This window comes from Nerophis ophidion, linkage group LG02, assembly GCF_033978795.1.
Source record: "Nerophis ophidion isolate RoL-2023_Sa linkage group LG02, RoL_Noph_v1.0, whole genome shotgun sequence".
NCBI classification, from domain to species: Eukaryota; Metazoa; Chordata; class Actinopteri; order Syngnathiformes; family Syngnathidae; genus Nerophis; species Nerophis ophidion.
Window position 1 is genome coordinate 68,040,783 of NC_084612.1, and position 25,953 is coordinate 68,066,735.

The 25,953-nt window shown below is 40.7% G+C and overlaps 1 protein-coding gene and 1 long non-coding RNA gene across 2 annotated transcripts in view; one reads left to right on the plus strand and one right to left on the minus strand.

Annotated features, from left to right (window-relative positions):
• LOC133544278 (uncharacterized) overlaps positions 1-25,953 on the plus strand; it is a 63,032-nt gene that overhangs the window by 3,086 nt on the left and 33,993 nt on the right. Inside the window, exons 2-3 of the long non-coding RNA XR_009804617.1 lie at positions 1,456-1,502; positions 22,019-22,128. This is a non-coding gene — a long non-coding RNA (uncharacterized LOC133544278). The remainder of the gene's footprint in view (positions 1-1,455; positions 1,503-22,018; positions 22,129-25,953) is intronic.
• The window catches only part of necab3 (N-terminal EF-hand calcium binding protein 3), a 94,071-nt gene continuing 69,359 nt past the window's right edge, over positions 1,242-25,953 (minus strand). The window contains exons 7-13 of the mRNA XM_061889440.1: positions 22,005-22,105; positions 18,877-18,947; positions 18,729-18,779; positions 16,325-16,437; positions 14,531-14,608; positions 12,277-12,368; positions 1,242-3,962 (exon numbers count right to left, since the gene is read on the minus strand). Of these exons, the coding sequence (XP_061745424.1) occupies positions 3,934-3,962; positions 12,277-12,368; positions 14,531-14,608; positions 16,325-16,437; positions 18,729-18,779; positions 18,877-18,947; positions 22,005-22,105 (535 nt within the window). The 3' untranslated portion in view covers positions 1,242-3,933. The remainder of the gene's footprint in view (positions 3,963-12,276; positions 12,369-14,530; positions 14,609-16,324; positions 16,438-18,728; positions 18,780-18,876; positions 18,948-22,004; positions 22,106-25,953) is intronic.

Consider the following 25,953-nt stretch of genomic DNA (forward strand, 5'->3'; position numbering starts at 1 on the left):
AAAGTGGAATGACTCTATGTTTGTATAATTTGGAATTTGACCAACATGTTGGAAGAATATACAAAGAAAGTCAAGTGAATGTTTTCATTTTCCATACATCCGTCCAATTCCTACCGCTTATTCCAGGGGTGTCCAAACTTTTTCCACTGAGGGCCGCACACTGAAAAATCAAAGCAAGCGGGGGCCATTTATTTTAAAAAACAATCCAATATACATATAAAAAATATACATTCAGGCCTCCACTCAGGCTTGATCCCGGGGACCCCAAAAGATTTTGGTAAAAATAAAATGTTAAAAATGTGTCATTATTCAGTATTATTATTTTTATTATTATTCAAGTTTTAAATCTTTAGATCAACATTATGTCTAACTGTAATTATGACGTTTTCAAAGATTTAAGTTGTATGCTCTTTTTGTCAAAGAAAACCATGTTTTTTTTTTTTATGGAAAAAATTTAAAATATGTAATATTTTCCCCCAATAACATTTTTAAATAGAATATTTGAGATTATATAATAATTGGAGCCGTAAAAAGGTCAACAACTCATAACACCATTGATTTTAATTCACTATTATTTTTTGTGCAACACACTGATCCCAAAGGGTCCTACTCATTAAAGTGTTAACAAATAAATTATACTTTTTTTTTTACTGTTTACTTTTAACACAATGGTCTCCAGATCAACTTCAGATCTATTCGTCAATTATACGTTTTTTAGTAGTTTATGTTTTTTGTTTGCTCGTGTTAGGCCCTTCTTTGAAAAAAAAAAAACAGCTCAGTTTTTTTATATGGCAAACAAAAAATATCTCGAAGTGGAATATTTAATGTGACATAATTGGAGCCTTGAATAGCTCAATAATTCATAATGACATGGATTTTGATTAACTTATTTTTTTAAAGAAAGAAACAGCCTGCATGGCAGCTGTGTGTTATTAGAATAAACATTGCAAAATGTTCCTGTTACATTTTACATTTGCTCTTTTATACCACTTTTTATGTTTTTATTTTTTTCCATAGTATTTTTTAAAATGTGCTGTGGGGCAGTTAAAAAATTGGCCCCCAGGCCGCACTTTTGACACCCCTGGCTTATTCTCTTTGGGGTCGCGGGGGGCGCTGGTGCCTATCTCAGCTACAATTGGGCGGAAGGCGGAGTACACCCTGGACAAGTCGCCACCTCATCGCAGATGTTGTCATTTTACAGTGGTCAAATCCTTTATACACTCATATGACAGTAGGACTGGTAAATGTTGGACACATTTATTAAAAATCCAAAGAAAAATACAAAGTGGAACTAAGCATGTTTATTTGGAATTTGAATCTTAAGAAGAAGAAGAAGAAGAAAGAAAAACATGCCTCTTAAGTACCACAAAGTGTCACACGAGCCAGTATTTACGTATCAAGCATCAAATGATTCACTCTGGATGTGTTATTTAGCATGTTTGTCCATTTTTGTAGGAGGAGAAAAAGAAGGTGAAAAGAGCAGTACAAGGACAGGAAGTCATGTGAGTTTTGTAAAGTTATTTTTACTCTTGTATAGCAGCAAGAATATGACTTTATTGTCAAAAATAAAATTGACTTTCCTGCTATGCCTTTGTCATCAAAGCTAAGACTTAAAGTGGTTATATGTCCTTTTAATAACATTGTTTTACATTTGTAGGATGCTTAGGAAGCTTAAAGCCTGTACAGTAAAATGTTTTAAAATGACCACAGTTTGACCCTGGAACTAATTATTTATATTCCTCATCATGTATATTTTCCTAAACAAAGATTCAACATGTAAACAAAGCTAAGTTTCAAGGCCTGTGCTCCATTTTAGAAACTACTCTCTATGAATTCAAGTACTTGTAGATTATAAAAAAATTGCCTGTATAATGAAGCTATTATCATATATATCTGATTCATTAACACTTAAAGGCCTACTGAAACCCACTACAACCGACCACGCAGTCTGATAGTTTATAAATCAATGATGAAATCTTAACATTGCAACACATGCTATTTTAAATTTCGCGCGAAATATCCTGCTGAAAACGTCGCGGTATGATGACGTGTGCGCGTGATGTCACGGATTGTAGCGGACATTTTGATCCAGCACCGATCCCAGCTATAAGTCGTCTGCTTTAATCGCTAAATTACACAGTATTCTGGACATCTGTGTTGCTGAATCTTTTGCAATTTGTTCAATTAATAATGGAGACGTCAAAGAAGAAAGATGTAGGTGGGAAGCGGTGTATTGCGGCCGCCTTTAGCCACACAAACACAGCCGGTGTTTCCTTGTTTACATTCCCGAAAGCTGATGGTGAAGTTTCACTATAGAACAGAGCGGTCAAGCGAACATGGTTCCCTACACATGTCAACCGGCAGGTTTCGGTGAGAAAATGGTGGTATTAAGTCGGCTCTTACCGTAGTTATGAGCGGAGAGCTTGCGTCGTGCCTCGCCTCCTGCAGCAGCGGACTCTCTTGCCTCCTCCCAACGGCTGCCCCCGACCGTCGGAGGCTTACACCGTGGAGGAAAAAAAAATCTCAGCCCGGCTGCCTTGCCTCGTCAAGAAACGTGGCTTCCATCAAAGATACTGGCGGTCACCACACCACTCCGACTTTCAGGTAGGACCATATAATCTCACTAAAACACTAGTAACACAATAAGCAAATAAGGGATTTTCCAGAATTATCCTAGTAAATGTGTCTAATAACATCTGAATCGCTCTCACTGCCCTCGTCTTTTTTTTTTTTATATATATCTTTTTCCTAGTCCTTCACTCTCACTTTCCTTATCCACAAATCTTTCATCCTCGCTCAAATTAATGGGGAAATCGTCGCTTTCTCGGTCCGGATCGCTATCGCTGCTGGTGGCCATTATTGTAAACAATGTGAGGATGTGAGGAGCTCTACAACCCGTGACGTCACGCGCACATCATCTGCTACTTCCGGTACAGGAAAGGCTTTTTTATTAGCGACCAAAAGTTGCGAGCTTTATCGTCGATGTTCTCTACTAAATCCTTTCAGCAAAAATATGGCAATGTTGCGAAATGAAAAAGTATGTCACATAGAATGGACCTGCTATCCCCGTTTAAATAAGAAAATCTCATTTCAGTAGGCCTTTAAGACTTTAAAAGTTTGCGAGTAAATAGATATGATCGAAATATTATCAATCTCACAGAGACTTCCGAGCCATTTTAGAGAGAGAGTGAGGAAGCCAGACACCTGGTCCGTGACGTAGAAGTAGCAACCATAGTTCTCTTACCCATCAACAACAATGCTAATCATGCAGACTTTGTGGGAGCCAACAGCGATTACTTTAGGAAAACTTATGATCCAGAATCTTATATTTTTGAACCCGAACACAAAGAGGATGAGCAATACATCCATAATGGCCGTTTGTAATTATGGCATTGAGTGATGTTTAGACTGTATTTTCGCATAATGTTAATACAATTGAATATGGTTTAATGGATATAGTGAAACACAATCAAGCATATAAAGTCAACTCATTTTTCCGTTCTACCGCTACTTTAAGCGTTATCAGGATAGATGGATAGCAACTCCACCCCCTAGCGGCACTGTGATTGTATGCTATGTATTTCATTTTTATTTGACGAATGCATTTATGTATGAAACAACTTTTTTTATCATCATTATCATGCTTGCTTGTTTGGCGGCATGACAAATCACAACGATACACACAAACACACACATTGTGTACCATGTAATAGCGCAGTAATGAGCAGCTGAAAACAACGAGCTGCTGGAGCAGGCAAGACGGCGACACAGGCTTCAAACACTTTTGAACCCCACCACCCCCGTGTGTGTGTGTGTGTGTGTGTGTGTGTGTGTGTGTGTGTGTGTGTGTGTGTGTGTGTGTGTGTCCATGCAGGTGGGTGAACTGCCAGCATCGATGTGACAGTGTAGGCAGTGGCTGTGACGCTCCCCCGTTCAATTATTAGGCATAATCCACCAGGAAGCTGCAGGGAAAACACACATACTGTACATTAGTGTGCATCACTGTGTGTGTGTGTGTGTGTGTGTGTGTGTGTGTGTGTGTGTGTGTGTGTGTGTGTGTGTGTGCATGTTGATGTATTTGTGTCATGTCTTTGTGATCATGTTTTGTTTGGTTATGTATCACTCTGCTTCATGCCATTTCGTAGGGGTGTAACGGTACGTGTATTTGTATTGAACCGTTTCGGTACAGGGGTGTACCAAACGTCTTAACAAGCTGCTTTACTTCTTCTGCCTCTGTCTCAGCACCCAGCATTGTCCCACCCACACAACCATCTGATTGGTTACATATATAGCGGTAACAGCCAATCAGCAGTGCGTATTCAGAGCGCATGTAGTAAATGCTTCAGCGTCGAGCAGATAGGTGTTTAGCAGGTGAGCATAAGGCAGCGTACTCTCCCCAAATGATAATAAACACCTCCCAGTCAACTACTACTAACATTACTATGAGCCCGTTGACCTTCTAGAAACTTAAACTCAGCTCGCTCGCAGTTCTGGCTTGAGGTGAAGGCTAATTAGCTTTTAGCGTAACGTTTGGTCATTTTGCGGTATGTGTGTGTGCGTTTTACGGACAGAAAAGCTTTGAATGACAGGGTCCCTGCTATCACATGTTGATAAAAATATAACATTTACATAATAAAAATCAACTACAGGCTTCCCAAATGCTGTGATAAATTAAGCATGTTGATTTGATTTGAAACTGTTTAATGTTGCACTTTTTATATGTAGAAGAAACATTTTGTCATTTTATTTAATCTGAGGTACAATTTGAGGCAGTTTAACGTTTATTAACGTGGGCAGAATTATTATAGTGTTTTTCCAATGTTAAAAGGAGAAAGCCATTGTTTACAAATTTGGTAAATAAATAACCAAAACGTTTATATTTTGTTGTTTTCTTACTGTACCGAAAATGAACCGAACCGTGACCTCTGTGCCGAGGTACGTACCGAACCAACATATTTGTATACCGTTACACCCCTACCATTTCATAGTTCATGCTGCTCTGCTCTTTTCTTTCCAAGTAAGTTACGTAGTTTTGCCTTTGTGGTAGTTTTTGTTTCTTAGCCAAGTTTGTTCTCCGCCTTGTGCGCGCCTTTTGTCTGCACCTTTTTATAGATACATTAAAACATGTATTTACCTTCCCGTCATTTCCGGCCCAGTTCTATTGCATCTCGGGAAAACAATCCATGCAGTTTACTGCCCCATAGTCCAAGTTATGATAGTAAAGAAAAGAGCAGAGCAGCATGAACTATGAAATGGCATGAAGCAAAGTGATACATAACCAAACAAAACATGATCACAAAGACATGACAATTTGATGAATTGTTGGGAAGATCCCCGAGTGTGATGCAGTGTACTTCCACAGCTCTGCATCACACTTATTTTGATATGATTTTGCCCAGACCAGGGGTCGGCAACCTAAAATGTTGAAAGCGCCACATTGCACCAAACTTACAAAAACAAATATGTCTGGAGCCGCAAAAAATTAAAAGCCATATTACATACATATCAGATCAGATCAGATCAGACATACTTTATTAATCCCCAAAGGGAAATTAAACTTTTCAGCACAATCTAGTGATCTAATATTTAATAAATATAGTGTGTCATGAGATATAAATTGAATTAAGAGGACATAAAGGAAACCAAATGAGCTGAAATATAGATACAAATGAGGCATAATGATGCAATATGTACATATAGCTTACCTAAATAGCATGTTAGCATCGATTAGCTTGCAGTCATGCAGTGACCGAATATGTCCTGATTAGCACACTCCACACAAGTCAATAACATCAACAAAACTCACCTTTGTGCATTCATGCACGTTAAAAGTTTGGTGGACAAAATGGGACAGAAAAAGAAGTGGCATAAAACATGTCTTAGAAAAAGTTCTACATGTAAACAAACTATGGTGAGTTCAAAGACCGCCAAAATTAGTAGGACAAAACGGCGCTCGCCTAATACTCGAATCAGTGAAGCATGATTAATAAAAACAGTGGGCTTTATAACAATTAGGGAGGTTTGTGTCATGTTTGTCCCCCTACAGAAACCATTTTAAAACAAAAAAAAATGTTTTAATTTTTTCCCCTCATCTTTTTCCATTTTTCATAAATGTTTGAAAAAGCTCCTGAGAGCCACTAGGGCGAGGCTAAAGATGCGGCTCTAGACCCCCGACCCAGACCAGCACAGCTTGGCCTTTGTTGACCATCGCAGAGAAGCCACCAGGCAACTATAATATCAGTAAATACCGTTCGTTAAAGTATGCAAATGAATAATAATTATTATTATTATATCACTATTTTCTCAGCGTTTGTTTTTGGTTCTCCGACTGAAAGGTAGGGATAGGTGGTATGGCCTAAAATCTATAATGCGATATACAGTATATAGCAGCCTCCTGTGGTTATGATATGTATATATATATATATATTATTTGGTATTATAATGTGTATAATTATGGGTCACAAGAAAATGTGATTTAAGGTGAAATCACTAAACTTCTGCCTTTAAACGTACGCACCGACACACTTTTTACATATATTTTACGTTCTCAGCAGCAGGAGTATTACTTTTCTCTCTGAGAATGTCTTCATACCCGCCATTAGCACGCATGAACACTTCTTGTCCCAGTGGTGTAAAGAAACACAACCTTTTTTCCACCTGCAGTTGCCATGGTGATTCATAGTACCGAGGCTGGTGTGTGTGCGGGAGCGAGTGAGTGCTTGGAAGAAAAGCTTTCACTCGCTGAGGCGGAAGTGGCCTGCTAGTTTGTATGTATGTACATGACAATCCGTGGACTATGGGGTTAGTTTTTCCGGAAGGCAAAGGAAAGTTGGTGGGGGCAAGACCTGAATGTAAGTGCATATTTTATTTTAACACCAAAACTACAAAAAAAAAACGCAAACAAAAGGCGCGCACAATGGCGGAGAACAAACTTGACTAATGAAAACAAAGACTAGCACAAAGGCAGACCTGTGGACCAAAAACAAAAGACACTAACTGTGGCATTAATCAACAAAACTTACGTGGCATGACAAGAAGCAAAACTATGGATCGGCATGAGTGATAGGCACGGCATGGCATGAAGTGAGTAAAGGTAATGATGCCAGGCTGACTACCTTGCAACTGTGGCTTAAATAACACTGTTGTGATTAGTGAAAACAGATGCGTGACATGGGGACAAAGTGAAAACTAATGGGTTGCTAATGGGTGACAAAACAAACAAAAGTGCACAAAGAGTCCAAAAACCAAACCGAACATGACTAAAATAAAACATGATCACACAGACATAACATATGTACACATTTCTTAATATAAGACAACTCGTTTTTTTCTGACTTTTGTCGAGGGGAAAAAAATGAACATATTTGGCTTCCGATCCCAATTTGATACTTTGACGATAGATTATAAAGCTGAAAGTCTTTTCTCGCAACACAATAACACCTTTTTATAAAGCTTGTCTTATTAAATGTAGAATTTGCTAGTATTGTAAATCAGACGGGGCCTGATTTACTGCCGTGTACTAAAACACGTGCAAACCTGATAGCACACGCAAATGACGTGTGCAATGATGTGTGTGATGATTAATGCAATCCGTGTCTGCATTAATATGCGCAACATGTGCTGATCATCAAAACGCCCACAATACTGGGAGGAGAAGATGCAAATACAATTATTTAGCACACGCGATGTGATTAATCAACACCATTTCACGAGCACTATTTTGCGTTTTATTTAGCAGGTGTTAGAGGGACGCGCAAACTGACAGTTCCACACGCGGCTGCAAACGATGCACAAATGACAATTCTCCGTCCTACATGTGTGTATGTGTGTGAACATTTCGGACGGCCACGAATAAAAAATATTAGACATATTTTTGTCGTGCACGGTCTGTTTAGTTATGTTCCGTTAGTTTTGGACTCCCTTAGTTCCTGTTTTGTTCACCTGTGGGTTTTTTTGTGGTTTCTATGGGTACTAATTGGGTTCACCTGCCTCTGGTTAGCGGTCGGCACGCTCACCTGCTCTCAAGCACTAATCAGAGGGTTATTTATTCACCTTTCTCGCCACGCTCAGTCTGGCTTCATTGTTTGCTTCTTGCAACAAGTTACGTTAGCATTCCTTGACTCCTAGTTTATATGCTTCCTGAGCTAAGTGGGTACCTTAGCTGCCCGTGCAATTGGCACGTTTTCGTCCGGAGTTTTCCATCTGCATCCCGGGAGAATGACCGCACAGTAAGGTGCGACCCGTGCGTAATAATAGTCTATTCAGCAATTTCCTTTCATAATTTTATAGCTGTTGGATGATTTATAGGGCTGATTAAAATTAATTCATAATGGGTTTTTTTCGTAATGTTATTTTTTTTTTTTCAATTTAGGAAATATATTACTATAATATATCTCCTACATGAAATTAAGTCTTTTATTCTGCCTTTTTGTTTTGCATTTGAGTCATTCCAGACGCACAAAAATGCGCTGGTGATGTGATCCGCAGCCTCATGCACGGAATATTATTTGCCAGTGTGCATATGTCTCTGTTGTCTAGATTGCGATTGAGAAAAGGTGCTACAGACTATAGATGTGTGCTGCTGATTCAAGACAGCACACAGAGATATCACCATGACGACATAAATGTGCAGTAAATGAGCTTCTCTGCGGTAAAAGTCACCTTTGCTTGCATAATCCCCGTTTAAATAAGCCGGTCTGCTCCACTTTTCAATAGCACACGCAGTCTTAATAAATCACACTCGTAGTACACGCTATTTTATACTTTGCACACGCTCTGTAGCGCCTGGTATTTGGATCTTGGTAAATCAGGCCCATGATGTATTACATTTTTAGTATTAAATTCTAAATAAAATTTTTGGGTACAAAATAAAGTGGCAATAGCAAAAACTACCGTTGGCTCCTGTTTTAGTCGTTCGGGTTTTGCCCTCAAAACCTTCCTGTATCCAGAGATTTACTCCTTCAATATGTAAACATAAACGATAACAAAAAACACCAACAAATATGATGTTGTAATAATAAGGACAAGAACAAGCTAAATATTAATGTAGTCACTTTAATATTGTTTATATACTGATACTATACGAGCTATCAATAGTATCGACATCTGTATCTATCTCCCCTACTTTAATTTAAAGCTTTATTGGTTAGCCTTGTTTACCTGCTCAGTGTCCGCCATGAGACTGGAAGGTCTTGAGTCATACCAAAGACTATAAAGTTGGGACCCATTGCCTCCCTGCTTGGCACTCAGCATCATCACATGTAAATATAAACGGAATACAATGATTTGCAAATAATTTTTAACCCATATTCAGTTGAATATGCTACAAAGACAACATATTTGATGTTCAAACTGATAAACATTTTTTTTGTGTGCAAATAATCATTAACTTTAGAATTTGATGCCAGCAACACATGACAAAGAATTTGGGAAAGGTGGCAATAAATACAGATAAAGTTGAGGAATGCTCATCAAACACTTATTTGATGAGCATTCCTCAACTTTATCAGTATTTATTACATGCAACAAGAAACTTATTTTTTTTCTTTGTCTTTTGTTACTGCTCCAAAAAAATATTATGAATTAAAATCAATGTTGTTATAAATTATTGACTTACTCACAGCTCCAGGTACTATTCCACTTTGAAATAATTATTGGGGGAAATATTACATATTTTGTGTTCTTGCCGTTTAAAAAAATATATTTTTGGTTTTAATATGGTTTCTGTAGGAGGACAAACATGACACAAACCTCCCTAATTGTTATAAAGCACACCAGGATGGACCGCTCGTCCAGAGTCGGGACCCAGGATGAACCGCTAATCCAGAGTCGGATCCAGGATGAACCGCTCATCCAGAGTCGGAACCCAGGATGGACCGCTCGTCCAGAGTCGGGACCCATGATTAACCGCTCATCCACAGTCGGGACCCAGGATGGACCGCTCGTCCAGAGTCGGGACCCAAGATGGACCGCTCGTCCAGAGTCGGGACCCAGGATGGACCGCTCGTCCAGAGTCGGGACCCAGGATGGACCGCTCGTCCAGAGTCGGGACCCAGGATGGACCGCTAGTCCAGAGTCTGGACCCGGGATGGACCGCTCGTCCAAAGTCGGGACCCAGGATGAACCGCTCATCCAGAGTCGGCACTCAGGATGGACCGCTAGTCCAGAGTCTGGACCCAGGATGGACCGCTAGTCCAGAGTCTGGACCCAGGATGGACTTCTCGTCCAAAGTCGGGACCCAGGATGAACCGCTCGTCCAGAGTCGGCACCCAGGATGGACCACTCGTCCAGAGTCGGCACCCAGGATGGACCACTCGTCCAGAGTCGGTACCCAGGATGGACCGCTAGTCCAGAGTCGGGACCCAGGATGAACCACTCGTCCAGAGTCGGCACCCAGGATGGACCGCTCGTCCAGAGTCGGGACCCAGCATGGACCGCTCGTCCAGAGTCGGGACCCAGGATGGACCGCTAGTCCAGAGTCTGGACCCAGGATGGACCGCTCGTCCAAAGTCGGGACCCAGGATTAATCGCTCGTCCAGAGTCGGGACCCAGGATGAACTGCTCATCCAGAGTCGGAACCCAGCATGGACCGCTCGTCCAGAGTCTGAACCCAGGATGGACCGCTCGTCCAAAGTCGGGACCCAGGATGAACCGCTCGTCCAAAGTCGGGACCCAGGATGAACCGCTCATCCAGAGTCGGGACCCAGGATGAACCGCTCGTCCAGAGTCGGAACCCAGGATGGACCGCTCGTCCAGAGTCGGGACCCAGGATGGACCGCTCGTCCAGAGTCGGGACCCAGGATGGACCGCTCGTCCAGAGTCGGGAACCAGGATGGACCGCTCGTCCAGAGTCGGGACCCAGGATGGACCGCTCGTCCAGAGTCGGGACCCAGGATGGACCGCTCGTCCAGAGTCGGGACCCAGGATGGACCGCTAGTCCAGAGTCGGGACCCAGGATGGACCGCTTGCCTGTGTATCGGTTGAGGACATCTCTGCGCTGCTGATCCGCCTCCGCTTGGGATGGTTTCCTGCTAGGTCCACTTTGGATGGGACTCTCGCTACTGTGTTGGATCCACTTTGGACTGGACGCTCACCATTATGTTAGATCCACTATGGACTGGACTTTCACAATACCATGTTAGACCCGCTCAAAATCCATTGCTTTTGGTCCCCTAGAGGGGGGTTGGGGGGGTCCTCTCCAAGGTTTCTCACAGTCATCATTGTCACTGTCACCGACGTCCCATTGGGTGTAAGTTTTTCCTTGCCCTTATGTGGGCTCTACTGAGGATGTAGTGGTGGTTTGTGCAGCCCTTTGAGACACTTGTGATTTAGGGCTATATAAATAAACATTGATTGATTGATTGATTTGGAACATCCCACAGGTGTGCAGGCTATTTGGGAACAGATGGGGGCCATGATTAGGTATAAAAACAGCTTCCTAAAAAATTTCAGCAAGACAATGCCAAGCCACATTCAGCACGTGTTACAACAGCGTGGCTTCGTAAAAAAAGAGTGCGGGTACTTTCCTGGCCCGCCTGTAGTCCAGACCTGTCTCCCCTCGAAAATGTGTGGAAAGAATTCCACTTTCAAAGCTTCAACAATTAGTTTCCTCAGTTCCCAAGCGTTTATTGAGTGTTGTTAAAACAAAAGGTGATGTAACACAGTGGTGAACATGCCCTTTCCCAACTACTTTGGCACATGTTGCAGCCATGAAATTCCAGGTTAATTATTATTTGCCCAAAAAAAAAACAAGTTTATGAGTTTGAACATCAAATATCTTGTCTTTGTAGTGCATTCAAATAGTTGTATTCCGTTTATATTTACATCTAACACAATTCCCCAACTCATATGGAAACGGGGTTTGTAAACACTGGGACGTTTTGTAGCTGTTTAAGTCTGCGCTCGGCGGCTCATCAGCCGATTGTCGATCAGTTAAACAAGGCAATTATCAGTCCACGATCCGATCCTGGGTCATCACTTGAAAAAAATACTATATTTGGGTTAATACGGCATATCATAATATTATCTTCACTATTTTTTACTGTAAAACGCAAACAAAAACTATTGTTGCTAAATTGCTACAGTGATGTTTTGTGTCCTATTTTGACTTTGTGGGAGAAGAGAAGGACAACAAGTGTGGTCAGTGTCACATCGCCGAGGTCCGAACCGGTTGTGTAGCTTGTGCATGTGTACCTAATGCTGTGGCCAACGAGTGCATCTGTTCACATACACACCTGGTAGAAACATAGTAGAAAGTGCATCCGTCCACATACACACCTGGTAGAAACATAGTAGTTACCACCTCAGCATCCTCCAGCATGTCGATTATGCAGCGCTTGAAGTCTTTGCTGTCGTTGGACTGCAGGTAGCTGGGAATTGCCAACAAAAGTCAGTAAAAGGGGAACTACACTTTTTTTAATTTTTATTTTGCCTATTGTTCACAATCATTGTGAGAGACAAGAAGACAAAAGTTTTTTTTTTGCATTCTAGCATATAAAAAACAGCTTGTTCTAGGTTGCTAGCAATGCAGATAATGAGAGCAATCAAGCCTACATTTAATCACTTTAAAATGCATTTAAAAATCATCAAAAATACTTAATTTGCGTTCCGTAACCTGTATAGTACCCAAACTGTAGCGACATTGTTATCGTAAGAGCGAACACTGAAGAACTCTTTTTTTTAGCGTAGTAACACTTCGGCGTGCTTTGGTATTAGACGTAAAAACTAACTACGGAGAGAGATTAGCTAGCTTCTGCGTCAGCACAAAACATATCCGAGTTTGTAATGCACAACACTGCGATCGGACACCAATCTGTAGAGACTGAAAAACATGAACAATCATTTTACAGTATCTGTGAAGTATTAGCCCACGTTTCATGTTTCGTTTGACCACAGCTAGCCAGACAGTGTTTGCACTGTCGTTTTAATACCACGCATGAGATTCTGCGTGTATCATGATAAATATGAAGTGTGACTCATTCAATGGACAGTTGTCTGTTTGGTCCAGCTGTCCGAGGACATTTTTTCCTGTTTATTTGGGCAAGCACTCCATTTATGTCGAAATAGCTTGGCTTCAAATTCCACATTTACAGTATAGCACTAAAGATACTTTCACCTTCGCTTCCTTCTGCTTCGACATCTCACCCTCCCTTTGTGCTGGCTTCTTGAAGCAGCAGTTCATCCTCTGTATCCATCCATCTTCTTCCGCTTATCCGAGGTCAGGTCGCGGGGGCAGCAGCCTAAGCAGGGAAGCCCAGACGCTCCTCTCCCCAGCCACTTCGTCCAGCTCTTCCCGGGGAATCCCGAGGCGTTCCCAGGCCAGCCGGGAGACGTAGACTTCCCATGTGTCCGGGGTCTTCCCCGTGGCCTCCTACCGGCTGGACGTGCCCGAAACATCCTGACCAGATGCCCGAACCACCTCATCTGGCTCCTCTTGATGTGGAGGATGAGCGGCTTTACTTTGAGTTCCTCCCGGATGGCAGAGCCTCTCACCCTATCTCTAAGGGAGAGCCCCGCCACCCGCCGTAGGAAACTCATTTCGGCTGCTTGTACCCGTGATTTCATCCTTTCGGTCATAACCCAAAGCTCATGACCATGGGTGAGGATGGGAACGTAGATCGACCGGTAAATATAGATCTTTGCCTTCCGGCTCAGCTCCTTCTTCACCACAACGGATCGATACAGCGTCCGCATTACTGAAGATGCCGCACCGATCCGCCTGTCGATCTCATGATCCACTCTTCCCTCACTGTGAACAAGACTCCGAGGTACTTGAACTCCTCCACTTGGGGCAGGGTCTCGTCCCCAACCCGGAGATGGCACTCCACCCTTTTCCGGGCGAGAACCATGGACTTGGACTTGGAGGTGCTGATTCTCATCCCAGTCCCTTCACACTCGGCTGCGAACCGACCCAGTGAGAGCTGAAGATCCCGGCCAGATGACGCCATCAGAACCACATCATCTGCAAAAAGCAGAGACATAATTCTGCGGCCACCAAACCGGATCTCCTCAACGCCTTGACTGCGCCTAGAAATTCTGTCCATAAAAGTTATGAACAGAATCAGTGACAAAGGACAGCCTTGGCGGAGTCCAACCCTCACTGGAAACGGGTCCAACTTACTGCCGGTAATGAGGACCATCCTCTGTATATTCAGCTTCTAAAAGATAAGGTTGTCAATCCTCATTTGTCCAAAAATAGTCGTCTTCATTGTCTATTACCAAGTCTGCCATGATTAGAACACAATCCTGTTTGTTTCCGGAAGTCGGTAGTCAGTCACAGGCATCGATAAAATGACCAAATACAGTAAATATTGTTATAAACATGTCTGTTACAACATTATATATAGATTCGCAGTGTGTGTACAAAACTTTGATGGAAGGTTTTTCCAAGAGTTTTTATCATCTTTAAAATTTTTATCCTCTTTATAATACTAAAAAAAAAAAAAAAGACGTGTGTTCTTGTCTTTAATAATGATTGTGAACAGTCGGCAAAATTACGCAAAAAAAAAAAAAGTTGAGCTTCAGCACTGACCTCATCCAGGAGACACGGTCTGGCCAGAACTCGTAAACCACGTAAGAGGTCTTTTTCGGCAGCTTCTGAACAGAGATGCTGACAGCAAGAAAGAAGAGAAACACGATTTTAGACCCTGGTCGCACTTGAAAAATTAATTACCATAATGCTCGTGGAGAACTTTGGTGCGATAAGCCAGCATTCACACAGAATTTTTGGGCTATTTTTTTTTTTTTTTTAAAGGATGATATCGTTTAATATCCTGCTATGTATCCTCCTGAGATCCAGCGTCCTCTGCAGTGGACATCTTTATTTTCCATTACGGAGCTATTTTGTAGTGAAATGTGAAGGTCGGACAAAATAAATGTCCACTGCAGAGGACACGCCTGCTTGGATTTCAAAAAAAGCTTCTAAAATATACCGTATTTCTTTGAATTACTTGCCGGGTCAAACTCGCTTCGTAAAATAATTAGCGCACGTTTAGTATTACCGCCGGGTCAAACTCCTGACTTCACGAGTGACACTTCCCCTGTCATCATTTTCAAAATGGATGGGCTGATTTCAATACCGGTAATTTGAAATCGCATAAAGGGAAGAAGATTAAGAGCTATTCAGTAGGATTTAAGGTCCAAGCTATTGAATACCGGTATGCTAAAAAGAACAGTAAGCAGCTATGTTTTATTAATATACCTGTGGAGCCGACGGTCCGACAGACAAGCAGGGCACGCTGGGCGAGGAGACGGCGAGCGAGCGGAGAGGAGGAGCGGAAGAGCGACCTGGTCTGAGGTTTTATTGAAAAATAAACAAAGTCAAACTGCTCAAGCCGTGTCCTTCCTTGGTGGTCCTGGGAACCCGCAAGATGACGGCTTGGGACCGTCACAATACCGTAGCTGCGCGTGTCAAATATGAGTCATTAAATGACTCCCGCCTCCTGGTGGTAGAGGGCGCTAGTGATCCTTCTTGCGACTACCCGGCTGCAGAAGAAGTGAAATGAGTGGCGTGATATGTGCTTGAGGAGGTAATAAAGGAAGATCTCCATCAAGACAGAGAGACTTTTAAAACTGAAGAAAGATAAGGAAGACTTTTATAAACAAGTTATCGATGCTTTTAATCAGAATGAGCTGGCATGGACTATATTTATAAGTAAAGGTAAGACCATAATAACGTTTTTTTTAACTAAATGTGCTTTTCATCATGGTATCCTTACATCACACTCAAATTTTTACTGCATGCCTTTGGTAAGTGCCGGAGTGAGAAAAGGTTTTAAAATAATTAGCGCATGCTTACTTTTACCGCATGCCTTTGGTAAGCGCAGGAGTGAGAAGAGGTTTTAAATTAATTAGCGCCCCGGCAGCAATTCGAGGAAATACGGTACTTTCAAAGAATGCCATTGCCCCACACACACACACACACACACACACACACACACACACACACACACACATAAACACATGCACACGCACACACACTCACGACATGGGAGAGCAGAGTAGAAACAACATTTCGAACCCATTTCCTCTTACACGTTTGTCATTTCTGCATGTTTTTTTAACTGTCATTTTGACTAGGCGTTTACATTTAAGCTCAAGTGAACCGAACCACACCATTTACCATAAATTGATTAACGTGGACCCCGACTTAAACAAGTTGAAAAACTTATTTGGGTGTTACCATTTAGTGGTCAATTGTACGGAATATGTACTGTACTGTGCAATCTACTAATACAAGTTTCAATCAATCAATCAATCAAGCAACACAACAGGCCATACAATGTTTTTGTATTAGTTAAAAAAAAAAAAAAAGCAAGACACTGACTGCAGGTTGTCCGAGTGGGCCGACGTTGCATCTACGTAGCTCTGGAGAACTTTCCTGAAGTGGTCCAAGTCATCGTCACTCACCGCCATCTTCCTCTGCACCAGGAGGATGTTCTGTTGTCAGCGGGAAGAGAAAACACCTTTGAAATAACTTTATGGCCTTGAACTTACAACTTGTTGTGTTACTTTTCCAGCACATTCAAGCTGAGGCAAATTGAGTCACGCTGCAACATTCAGAACATTTTTTATAAGCTGACTGTCAGCATGGAAATACACGCGCAAAAAAAACATCGGCATTTTCCTTTTGATTACTTGAATGCAAGTGTCGCCATGGTTACCTCGGACGATTTTCTAAATTCTACCTCTCCGGCAGACTGCAGCCTCTTAATTGATTTGAATTGCACTTTAAATGTACTTAAAACGGCAACATGAAAGACAAATCTCGAATTACTAAAAAGCAGTTAATGGTTCTTGTGTGAAATACTTTCTACTTTTTACCTACCATATTTAGTATATTTGTTTTAAAGTGGCAAACAATATACAGTATAAACATTTTTTACAGCAGTCTTTGGGAAGCTGATAAATGAGTGACAAGCTCAAATGATTCAAAGTCAGGACATTTCGATAAAAGCGTCTTGTGTTACGCAAAAAGTATTTTGTTCTAAAAACTTGTTAAAACAATATGATATAAGGCAATATTGTAAAAAAAAAGTTGGAAATATATATATTTTTTTTAAATAAATAAATAAAAAAAAATACATATATATGTATATCTATATATATATGTGTATATATATGTGTGTGTGTGTATATAATTGTGTGTGTATATATATGTGTATTTGTGCATGTATATATACGTATGTGTCTATATACTGTACATATATGTATACACATATATACGTAAATATATACATATACATGTATACACATGTTTATGTGTATCTATATATATAGTATAATACAGTATATACATACACACACATAATTATATGCATTTAGATATACACATGCATATATGTATTTATTTATTTATGTACAGTATACATATACAAACATATATATATATCCATACATATCTATAAATACGTAAACCTTAGAGATGCACGGATAGGCAATTATATCATCCGCAACCACATCACTAAAGTCGTCATCCACCCGAACCCAGATTTTATCAAAACCGCAACCGCCCGCCATCCGCCAGTTGTTGTATATCAGGGGTCGACAACCTTTATCACTCAAATAGCTATTTTGACCCGTTTCACAGAGTGAAGAAGACAATGGGAGCCACAAACATTCTCGCGAATATCTACTGGTGCTCATCCAGATAACGAGAATAAGGGCGTTTCTATGAAGCCTTTGCCTTTGACGCCTTCAACAACATGTACGAACTGTTTGCCAGTCCAGCAACATGTTGTATACAGCTTCCGCGGACACACGCACAAGATTGAAAGGCATACTGGGTGACACAGGGTACACTGATGGTTGTGATGTAAACAATTTCAACACTCTTACTAATATGGGCCACGCTGTGAAGTCACACCAAACAAGAATGACAAACACATTTCGGGAGAACATCCTCACAGTAACACAACATAAACGCAACACAACAAATACCCAGAATTATTTGCATCCATGACTATTCCTAAATATATTTTACACCCCCGCGCCCCCAACCTCGCCCACCTTACCGACGCACGGGAGGGGGGGGGGGGGTGTTTGGTGCTAGAGCGGGGTGTATAATATAGTCAGGAATAGTCATGGATGCAAATAATTCTGGGTATTTGTTGTGTTGCGTTTATGTTGTGTTACTGTGAGGATGTTCTCTCGAAATGTGTTTGTCATTCTTGTTTGGTGTGACTTCACAGTGTGGTGCATATTAGTAAGAGTGTTAAAATTGTTTATATCACAACCATCAGTGTACTCTGTGGCACCCAGTATGCCTTGCAGTCATGTGCGTGTATTTGTGGAAGCCACACACATGTTGCTGAACTGGCAAACAGTTCGTACATGTTGTTGAAGGCGTCAAAGGCAAAGGCGTCATAGCACGCCCTAAAACTTGTTAACTGGGTGGCCGTCAGCAGATATTTGCGAGAATATTTGCAGCTCCTATTGTCAACTTTACTCAGTGACACGGCTCTAAATGGCTCTTTGAGTGGTAAAGGTCGCCGATCCCTGAAACATGTATAACAAATATTTCCAGAAGGTTCAACCGCCACCCGCCCGAATCTATTTAAAATCTATTTTTTCGTCATGTCACGCGCCCGACCCGCGGTTTATCCGCGGATGAGACCGCAAACCGTGCATCTCTAGTAAACCTACATATGTACATATATATATATATCACTACGTTTTTTTTCTTTTCAGTGTAAGCCAAATAAAAATTTGACATAATCTGTTTGACTTACGGACGCGCTCGTGTTGAAAGTGTCCTCCTTCAGAGGCTCCAACTTTGGACCCTAAGAAACCAGGGTAAAGAAATCTTTTGGCTTAGTTGAGTGACTCTAAACACTTTTTCATGTCAAACAAGGTGCATCATGAGTGAATGTTTCATACTGGACACTCCAGTTTATCCAGCAGCTGCTGCAGCCGAGCAGTTTGGGAGCTCCAATCGCCTCCATCCTTACCTGGGGACAGACAGCAGCCAGTTAAATAACCACAATGACAACACGTGGTCCACCTCGCGTCCATTCCGTTCGCCATCATCCATGCTGTCCTGCTGAACGTAATTTATTGATGCCCTGCTACTGTATTTGCAATCACCTCTTTGCTTTTTTGCTGCGAAGCATGTCGTCCTTTCGTGTCCGATTTTGCAAGTTTAACCTGTGAACTCTGCTGTCGACGTTCTGCTGTGTCCTTGTGCAAGTCCCTGACCCTTGCGAGACAAACCCTCAACCCCTATTCTTATTCATCCCCCATTAGGATGTGCGGAGGTGCCATTTTAAAACACTTTCAGGGAACAAACGAGCATGTAAAAATAGGAACTTTGTGACACTACATGATAGGGGTGTGGGAAAAAAATCGATTCGAATACGTTGTGCGATTAGAATCGATTGTCATTTTTTTAGAAACCGTTGTTTTTTTTTATCAATCCAACAAACCACTACACAGCAATACCATAACAATACAATCCAATTCCAAAACCAAACCTGACCCAGCGACACTCAGAACTGCAATAAACAGAGCAATTGAGAGAAAACACAAACACGACACAGAACAAACCAAAAGTAATGAAACAAAAATGAATATTCTCAACTACAGTATCAATATTAGTTATAATTTCAGCATAGCAGTGATTAAAAATCCCTCATTGACATTATCATTAGACATTTATAGAAATAATAAAAAAGAACAATAGTGTCACAGTGGCTTACACTTGCATCGCATCTCATAAGCTTGACAACACACTGTGTCCAATATTTTCGCAAAGATAAAATAAGCCATATTTTTGGTTTGTTTAATAGTTACAACAAATTTACGTCATTGCAATCAGTTGATAAAACATTGTCCTTTACAATTAAAAGCTTTTTTTTCAAAAAAATCTACTACTCTGCTAGCATGTCAGCAGACTGGGGTAGATCCTGATGAAATCCTATGTATTGCATGAATACAGAATCATTTTGAATGGGAAAAATATTGATTTTGAATCGAGAATCGAATCGAATCCAAAAAATCGATATATTATCGAATCGTGGGACACCCAAAGATTCACAGCCCTACTACATGACAACCATTTGCTTGTTTTCCCGAATCTTAGCCAAAAATTGCCAATCGCCGCTACGAAAACTACTAACTGTTCAGGGACAGTTTGATAGCACATTTTAAATTTTTTTATTGTCAAGTATAAAGCTAAGCTAACCGATGTGCAGTCTTAGTGCAATAAAGTAAAACTACTCACCCTGCTTTACTGCGAAGACCTGCACATTTTTGTACTTTTTGCTGCTACAATTACTTTTGTACTCCTGGTGAAACTATGACTTTCGCTATAAACAAACACTTTATGTGCAATAACTGGAGGACTTTTTTTTTTTAAATGTTTTATTTTTCTACCAACATTATGATGTTATTATACGAAATTGTATGGTATGATTTGAACAGTTTTTTCCTTTTATTTTACTTTAGCATGTTTATTTTTGGTGTTTTACTCTTATTAATGTTTTATTTAGATTTGTATCCCTTCCTTTTCACTATCTGCTCAAGCCACTGTGATTTTGTTCAGCTTCTATTTTTTCATTGATTTTTTTAAACTCCTCACTTTCTTTCCTTTACATAGGAAGTGAACAATATTTTTAAGTGTCAACATGCAAAATATATGTTGTGAATGAATCACATGACCGAACATGTCTTTGTTTCTAATCTATATTTTTAGTTGTATCTACTTGTAATTTATCTATTTTTTTGCTGCAGCTGTTATATGAGTTCCTACAGGAAAATTAAAATTCCAGCAGCAGTGTACAGAGTTGAGATCAATTTAAAAAGTAAAAGTAATTAATTGGGGGAAACAAAATAGAAAAATATTACAATAAGAATACAAATAAAAAGCAACAATGGGAATACAAATATAACAGTAAAATAAGAATATAACAAGAGAGACTAGGCAGTAGTGACCATGTTATGAAAAAATGGGTATATATACCCATGAAAAATGTACTTTATGTTGCGATCCGTGACTTGGATCTTCACATGTTTATTTTTCCATCTTTGTTACCATGGTTACACATTGATTTCACCTGCTCCTTGTTTTCTACACACACCTGGTTCCACTTGATTACTCCCTATATAAGCCTTCCTCTTTTCTTTGTTCAGTCTGGGTCCATACATTTGCTCTCATGCTACAGATGACGACTGCTACTTCTCTATGCTTATATTCAAGCTAGCTTCTCACGCTAAGCCACTTGTTTATTCCAGTTTACATACTGATGATTTGTTTTGATCTTTTTGTGCCCACGTGCCATTTTAGTTGTCTATTTGTACTTCCTAGTTTTCATACTAGCGTTTTTGGTTTGCCTTTTTATTAGCTCCAGTGTTTCTGTTCAGAGCTCTTTTTGTTATTTAGAATACATTTTATTATATCTTACCTCTTGCCGTGTTCCTGTCAACACATCCACGAAGGGGACATTTCCGGCATCGCTATGCCCTCCAGTCTTTACACTTTATTTACTAATATATACTATATTTCATATACCTATGAAAAAATTGGTATATATACCCATATATACATATATATATATATATATATTATATTTTTATATATAATCTCTTGTAAATGCTACATTTTTGGGCTGCATTTTATTTAATGTTTTCGCCCCTTTTTTGTGCCATTGTGAGTGTTTAGTTATCCTTTTTCTTCCCTTTGTAATTTAGCTACTGTGTCTAACAATTTCTCTTGTGGATCATCAACATTTGTCTGAGTCTAAATCCAATAGAGATGGAGCAAAATTAAATAAACTTTGCTTCTTCCTCCTCCTTTTTAAACATGTTGAATGGTGCAAATGTAACCACGTGATGTCTTTAAAGTAACTTATTAAACATTTTGAGTGTCAGGGTTTAATAAGTTAAACCATTATGTAATAAAACTAAATCCATCTTAGTTGTATTTTATGTATTACTTTGGTGGCATATGATTTTAATAAATTGGTTTAACTCCAAATGACGGAAATTCGCAACACTGAAGTGCCTCTTACTTGTGTTTTGGCAGTTTAAATGGACATTATCAAGGAGCCCGCGACCACAGCGATGCCCACTCGTGAGCACCGACGGCAGCTCCGTGGTTGTTTCCTCTCCCCTGTAAGGATGGGGGGAAAAAAGGTAGGTAGATAACACAAATTTAATACAGTAGGTAGTGCTTGTCATTGCAGAGGAAGGAGGTTACAATCATACTTGCCAACCTTGAGACCTCCGATTTCGGGAAGTGGAGGGTGGTGGGCGTGGTCGGGGGTGGGGCTGAGGCGTGGTTGGGGGTGTGGTTAAGAGGGGAGGAATATATTTACATCTACAATTCACCAACTCGAGTATTTCAATATATATATATATATATATATATATATATATATATATATATATATGAAATACTTGACTTTCAGTGAATTCTAGCTATATATATTTGTTTTATTATATTTATAAATAAAATAAATAGTTGAATTTCAGACGGCACCTATCAAAGACACAGTGATAAAAACACAGTTGTTCTACTAACTGTACTGTGCTTGCTGGTTACAAAAAAAAAAAAACACACTTACTTTTCAATATTTGAGTAACCTTTGTTCTGCCATTTATTTCTTCATTTTGCTCGTCGACTTTTTAATATATTGGGTTGGAGTCATGTCATTGGGTTAGAGTTATGTCTCTTTACTGTGGGCTTCAGAACAGACTCCTTCACTTGCCGTCAGGTGCCCAACACCACATAAATCGTTGGCCAATCAAAAAGCAACCCCATAACGCTATAGCCAACATTCACCAGGAGATGGCAGCAGACAACATAGAGTCACTCTATTACAGACGGCGTCGGCATGGCTGTAACTTCCTCGTTCTTCTGCTTCGTCTCCTTGTGTCTGCAGTTTTTTTATTCAAATCCTTAGATGTTGTAACGTAATTGGGCAGGCAAGCTGTTTATGTAGTGGGAAAGCGGACGTGAAAACAGGCTGTCACCACTCAGGTCCGCCAGGAGCTGGAGGGGTTGTGGCCTCCAGCTCCGGCTGAATTTCGGGAGATTTTCGGGAGAAAATTTCTTCCGGGAGGTTTTCGGCAGAGGCGCTGAATTTCGGGAGTCTCCCGGAAAGTGTGGGAGGGTTGGCAAGTATGTTTACAATACAAATGATTCGAATGGATAAACTGGTGGCAGTCGATGAAAAAAAAACAACCCAACAATCCCAGAACCAACCTGTCAACAGTGTGGAGTAAAATTTTCTTCTATGCCTGCCTCACACAAAAAAAAAAAAAAACACAAAGCATTGAACTCAATTCTAACTGACAGAGTTATTTCTATGCGTTGATATGAATGAGGAATATTCTCAAAAAGTGTGCTGGGAGTTTTAATAAGCTGTTCAAAGTTGTAGTGCGGTTTAAGAAATGAATCATACCGGAGAGTTTCATGCTCTATTAACCATACGTTTGATAGAAAGCAGCCTATAAGAAAATCCAACCTATAGTGGCAGGGCCTATTAGCCAGTCAGCTGTTTGAACTGAAATACTGTGCGTTGGGCGATTCCGGGCGACATAACTTGAAAGAAAAGCCGTCGGAGGTGGAACTCATTAGCTGAGGCTCCTCACGGCTTCTACAGCGCCGCATTCACTGACAACTTTGGCTATAATAGCGGGGTGAATGTCGTCTCTCTTTGTATGTGCCATGATGGAGCAGATGACTTTACAGTAGGCACATTTTTGCATCATTATATACTTCTTAATGGCATTTTAAATAGTTCTCTTCAGCAGCTGACATTGTTATCAATACCTTAGCTTGCAGAATGTGGCTTGGCATTGTCTTGCTGAAATAAGCAGGGGCGTCCATGAATAAGACGACGCTTAGATGGCAGCATATGTTGTTCCAAAACCTGTATGAACCTTTCAGCAATAATGGTGCCTTCACAGATGTGTAAGTTACCCATGCCTTGGGCACTAATGCACTCCCATGCCATCACAGATGCTGGCTTTTGAACTTTGCGTTGATAACAGTCTGAATGGTTCGCTTCCCCTTTGGTCCGGATGACACGATGTCGAATATTTCCAAAAACAATTTGAAATGTGGACTCGTCAGACCACAGAACACTTTTCCACTTTGCATAAGTCCAACTTAGATGATCTCGGGCCCAGAGAAGCCGGCGGTGTTTCTGGATGTTGTTGATAAATGGCTTTCGCTTTGCATAGTAGAGCTTTAACTTGCACTTACAGATGTAGCAACGAACTGTATTTAGTGACAGTGGTTTTCTGAAGTGTTCCTGAGCCCATGTGGTGATATCCTTTAGAGATTGATGTCGGTTTTTGATACGGTGCCGTCTGAAGGATCGAAGGTCACGGTCATTCAATGTTGGTTTTCGGCCACACCGCTTATGTGGAGTGATTTCCTCAGATTCTCTGAACCTTTTGATGATATTATGGACTGTAGATGTTGAAATCCCTAAATTTCTTGCAATCGCACTTTGAGTAACGTTGTTCTTAAACGGTTTGACAATTTGCTCATGCAGTTGTGGACAAAGGGGTGTACCTCGCCCCATCCTTTCTTGTGGAAGACTAAGCATTTTTTGGGAAACTACCAATCATGGCACCCACCTGTTCCCAATTTGCCTGCACACCTGTGGGATGATCCAAATAAGTGTTTGATGAGCAGTCCTCTACTTTATCAGTATTTATTGCCACCTTTCGCAACTTCTTTGTTACGTGTTGCTGGCATCAAATTCTAAAGTTAATGATTATTTGCAAAAAAAAAAAAATGTTTATCAGTTTGAACATCAAAGATGTTGTCTTTGTAGCATATTCAACTGAATATGGGTTGAAAAGGATTTGCAAATCATTGTATTCTGTTTATATTTACATCCAACACAATTTCTCAACTCATATGGAAACGGGGTTTGTATATGAAATTCAGGCATTCTTACAAAGGGCGTTCATAATGCTCATTAGTTACATCACTCCTGGTTATCTGAACATGTTCCGAAAACATACTGTTTTGTATGGATGGAGGTACAGCATGGTCTTAAAGGCCTACTGAAACCCACTACTACCGACCACGCAGTCTGATAGTTTATATATCAATGATGAAATATTAACATTGCAATACATGCCAATACGGCCGGTTTAGTTTACTAAATTCCAATTTTAAATTTCGCGCGGAAGTATCATGCTAAAACGTCGCGGTATGATGACATGTGCGCGTGATGTCACGCATTGTAGAGGACATTTTGTTCCAGCACCGTTCCCAGCTATAAGTCGTCCGTTTCCATCGCATAATGTTGCTGAATCTTTTGCAATTTGTTCAATGAATAATGGAGACGTCAAAGAAGAAAGCTGTACGTGGGAAGCCGTGTATTGCGGCCGCCTTTAGCAACACAATACAGCCGGTGTTTCATTGTTTACATTCCCGAAAGATGAGGGTGAAGCTTTACTATGGGACAGAGCGGTCAAGTGAACACGGTTGGATTGGACCACTCACACAAAGTACAGTGTATTATGCAGCGATACTTTCGAAACGTGTTTCAAAGAGGGTCCCTTGTGAAGGGCAGAGATGGGAATCGCCACTAACCGTTGACTGGTGCTGAAGAAAGGTGCGGGGCCGACCCTCAGGTTGTACAGGTACGACCATATAATCTCACTAAAACACTAGTAACACAATAAAAAGATAAGGGATTTTCCAGAATTATCCTAGTAATTTTTTTTTATAACATCGGAATCGCTCCCACTGTATAGTCTTTTTTTTTTTCTTTTCTAGTCCTTCACTTTCACTTTCCTCATCCACAAATCTTTCATCCTCGCTCAAATTAATGGGGAAATCGTCGCTTTCTCGGTCCGAATCGCTCTCGCTGCTGGTGGCCATTAATGTAAACAATGTGAGGATGTGAGGAGCTCCACAACCCGTGACGTCACACGCACATCGTCTGCTACTTCCGGTACAGGCAAGGCTGTTTTATTAGTGACCAAAAG